The 2,960-nt window shown below is 51.4% G+C and overlaps 1 protein-coding gene across 1 annotated transcript; it reads right to left on the bottom strand.

Moving 5' to 3' along the window:
• Positions 1-303: 303 nt before the first annotated feature.
• LOC109222692 lies at positions 304-1,507 on the bottom strand (the record flags this gene model as incomplete). Its single annotated transcript, XM_019387015.1, has 4 exons — positions 1,474-1,507; positions 1,268-1,396; positions 452-1,179; positions 304-375 (listed from the first exon to the last, which is right to left on the bottom strand). Coding segments are annotated over exons 1-4 (960 nt in total), but the record flags the coding sequence as incomplete, so codon positions are not given.
• Positions 1,508-2,960: the final 1,453 nt, after the last annotated feature.

Genomic DNA, 2,960 nt, shown 5'->3' with positions numbered 1-2,960 from the left:
CCATAGCTCAATTTCAAGGACTCGAGCCTCATTGGCCAACGTCAAGTCCGCAACCTCTTCCCGAAGGGAAGTCTTCTCCGACTCCAACTGTTGCACCCGGGCTTCCAGTTCGGCTTTGTTCTCATTAAGTTCGGCTCTGCTCTCGTCAAGCTCGGCCTTAACCCGATTAAGCTCGGCTTGCACCCCCCTTAGCTTACAACCGAGCTCTTTCTTTGCTTCCTCCAGCCGGATAGCACAGGACGCGTGCTCTTTATTCAAAAGGTCCAATCCGGTCCGGCTTTCTAGCAGCTTCTCTTCAAGGACCCGGCGCCCCTCTCGCTCCGCCTCCATTTTGTCCTTGATTCGGAAGAACATCGAGTGATATAGCACCGATGCCTGCAAAGAAAAAGTCTAAAGAGTCAGTACTGAGTCACAAGGCAAAAATATTAGAAATAAAGGAAGAAGCAAATACCTTGAGCTGCGCCTGCTGGGCTTCGTTGAAAAGGCATGTCCAATCTACAGCCTCGGTTGCAGCCCGGTCTTCCTCCGTCATCAGGTGATGAAGATAGCTTGCAACCCCGACCGGGGGCCCCAGAGCCCGGACGTCTTTGGGGATAGCAAAAGTTACTATCCTGTTACAGTCCGGGTCCAGGCTCGGAGCTGGAAACCTATCGACAAGCTTGTTGACGGCCGAAGTCCCACTTGATTCGGCCTGAGGGTCTTTCCGGGGGGTTTCGAGCCCGAAAGTGTTGGCGGAGGGTACCCCATCAAAAAAGGTCTCGAAGCTACCTCCCATCATCGGGATGTCGTCCGGCAGCTGCCCCCAAGTCGAGGAAGACGGGGGGGCCGTAACCGGGTGATCGGTACCCGGGGACGCCCGCGCAGGGGCCGAGGGTTCACTAGCATCCTCAACCCTCACGTCCTCGGGAGGAGCCTCAACTGGATCGACCACCGGCTCAGGGTCCGGTCGAATGGATCGATGGCGGACGAGCTCCGGCTGCTCCTCATCGTCATCCTCTTTGTCATCCTCTTCCTCGGAGGACAAGACGATTTGGCTTTTTGGTTTGCGGGCGGCCCTTTTTGTCCGCTTAGTCTTCCTTTGAGGCTCGTCCGTACCGGACTCCCCGGGCCTTTTATTTTCTCCCGGAACCGGAAGGGGGCATAGTATTGAAGACCTCATCTCCGCGTCCTTGGGCAAGCCTGCAAAACACGAGGGTTATGATGCATTCCCGATATACAAGAAAAAATGCGTTAACTTGGTGCGCTACCGGTCAAAAAGAAGGCTTACCATGGTTTTTCGCCTCCCACCGACCTTTGGAGATTTCCTTCCAGTTTCGCTCCGAATATGGCCGCTGGGCCACTATCTTGTTTACCCAGCCGGCCAGATCCTTGACGGCAGCTGGAGTTTGGGTCACCGCTGCACAAGAAAAGGGGGTTTCAGGAAGAAGTTGAGGAACACACGCTCTAAAAGATGAACAGTGAGAAAATACTTACGTTTGAGGTTCCACCTCTCCGGAAATGGCATGCAATCGGCCGGAATCAGGTCGGACGTCCTGATCCGGACAAACCTGCTCATCCAGCCTCGATCTTTGTCTTCATCGATGCTGGAGAATGGGGGTTTGCTAGCCCGGCGGGCCAGTTTTATTAATCCCCCTCGAAATATTCGAGGGCTGTATAGTCGAAGAAGATGGTCGAGGGTAAAGGGAAAATCGCCCTCGACTCTCTCGACAAAAAACCGAAAGAGATATACGATCCGCCACATCGAGGGGTGGACCTGACCTAAGGTCACCTCGTACCGCCGGCAGAACTCCACTATAATGGGTTCTAAGGGGCCTAAGGTGAAGGGATATGTATATACACTAAGATACCCTTCAACGTGAGTCATAATCGACTCGTCACGGGAAGGGGCGACCAGGTCTTTCCCTTCCCATCTACATTCAGCCCTCACCCGGTCTAGGCAACCGGGAGTGATTAGGCTGATATACTCCGATGCCGGTTCGCCGCGGCCCGGGACCGATGATGGGTTCTCAACCTGGAAGTCGGCAGATACCGAGCAACCAGTCGGTGTAAAAGCTTTCAATGGGGGTTCTGGCGCAGGTTCATCAGATCTAGCGGGGCTCGCGGACGAGCTTGGTCTAGAAGGAACACTTTGTGAAGTTTTCGCCATTTCTTGAAGCTTTACGAAGAGATGAAAAGAAAATACAACCAACGCAAAATTTGAGAAAGATAAGAAATGTTGAACCTGGAAGGGTCGTTTATACTTTTCCCATGAGGCGGCGGCACGAATCGCGAAGTTACAGACACGAAGCGACAGATAATTAAGAGAAGCATTAAATGCCTGCAGCAGACGTGGTCAGAGCACTCGATGGCTTTTTCGCCTGGCGTATGGCCATACGTCACGGGCATCACGTCACCGGTCATATCGTTTATTATCATTACTCTCTAATAAACGAGGGGACTATCTGTATTGGGTGATACCCTTTTTTGCTTGAGCCCGACCGGGTTGGATCCGGTCCGGAGCAAGTCGGAGCCATCGAACCCGACCTGGATGCAAGGTAGAACGACGGCCACGTCTACAACCGAGGTCGAGTCATTTCGAGACCGTTACAGAGCTCGATATGAGTCACCACCGGATGGAGAAACACACAAGGTCGGAAGCCGGACTCGTAACGGATAACCAAGCGTCGCCGGATATCTCGCCCAAACGTGATTTTCTCAACCACTTCAGGCCATTAAGGCGTAATTACAGGGATCCACGATGTAATTAATTTACCTACCTTATTTTTACCCTTAATCAGAATGTATAAAAGGGGATCTCTCTAAATTCTTATAGGATGAAGGACAATCGTTCTAAGCAATATTATATTCTGCGATTATTTACTTTAACAGCAATTGTTGAGTCTTTATCTTTTTTTTCCTTAACCTAAACCTTTTGTATCTTTTAGTTCACGGATCCTTAAAACCCCATATAAATTCAATTG

The sequence above is a fragment of the Nicotiana attenuata genome, unplaced genomic scaffold (genome assembly GCF_001879085.1).
Source record: "Nicotiana attenuata strain UT unplaced genomic scaffold, NIATTr2, whole genome shotgun sequence".
Taxonomy (NCBI): Eukaryota; Viridiplantae; Streptophyta; class Magnoliopsida; order Solanales; family Solanaceae; genus Nicotiana; species Nicotiana attenuata.
This window is presented reverse-complemented; position numbering and strand designations above follow the sequence as displayed.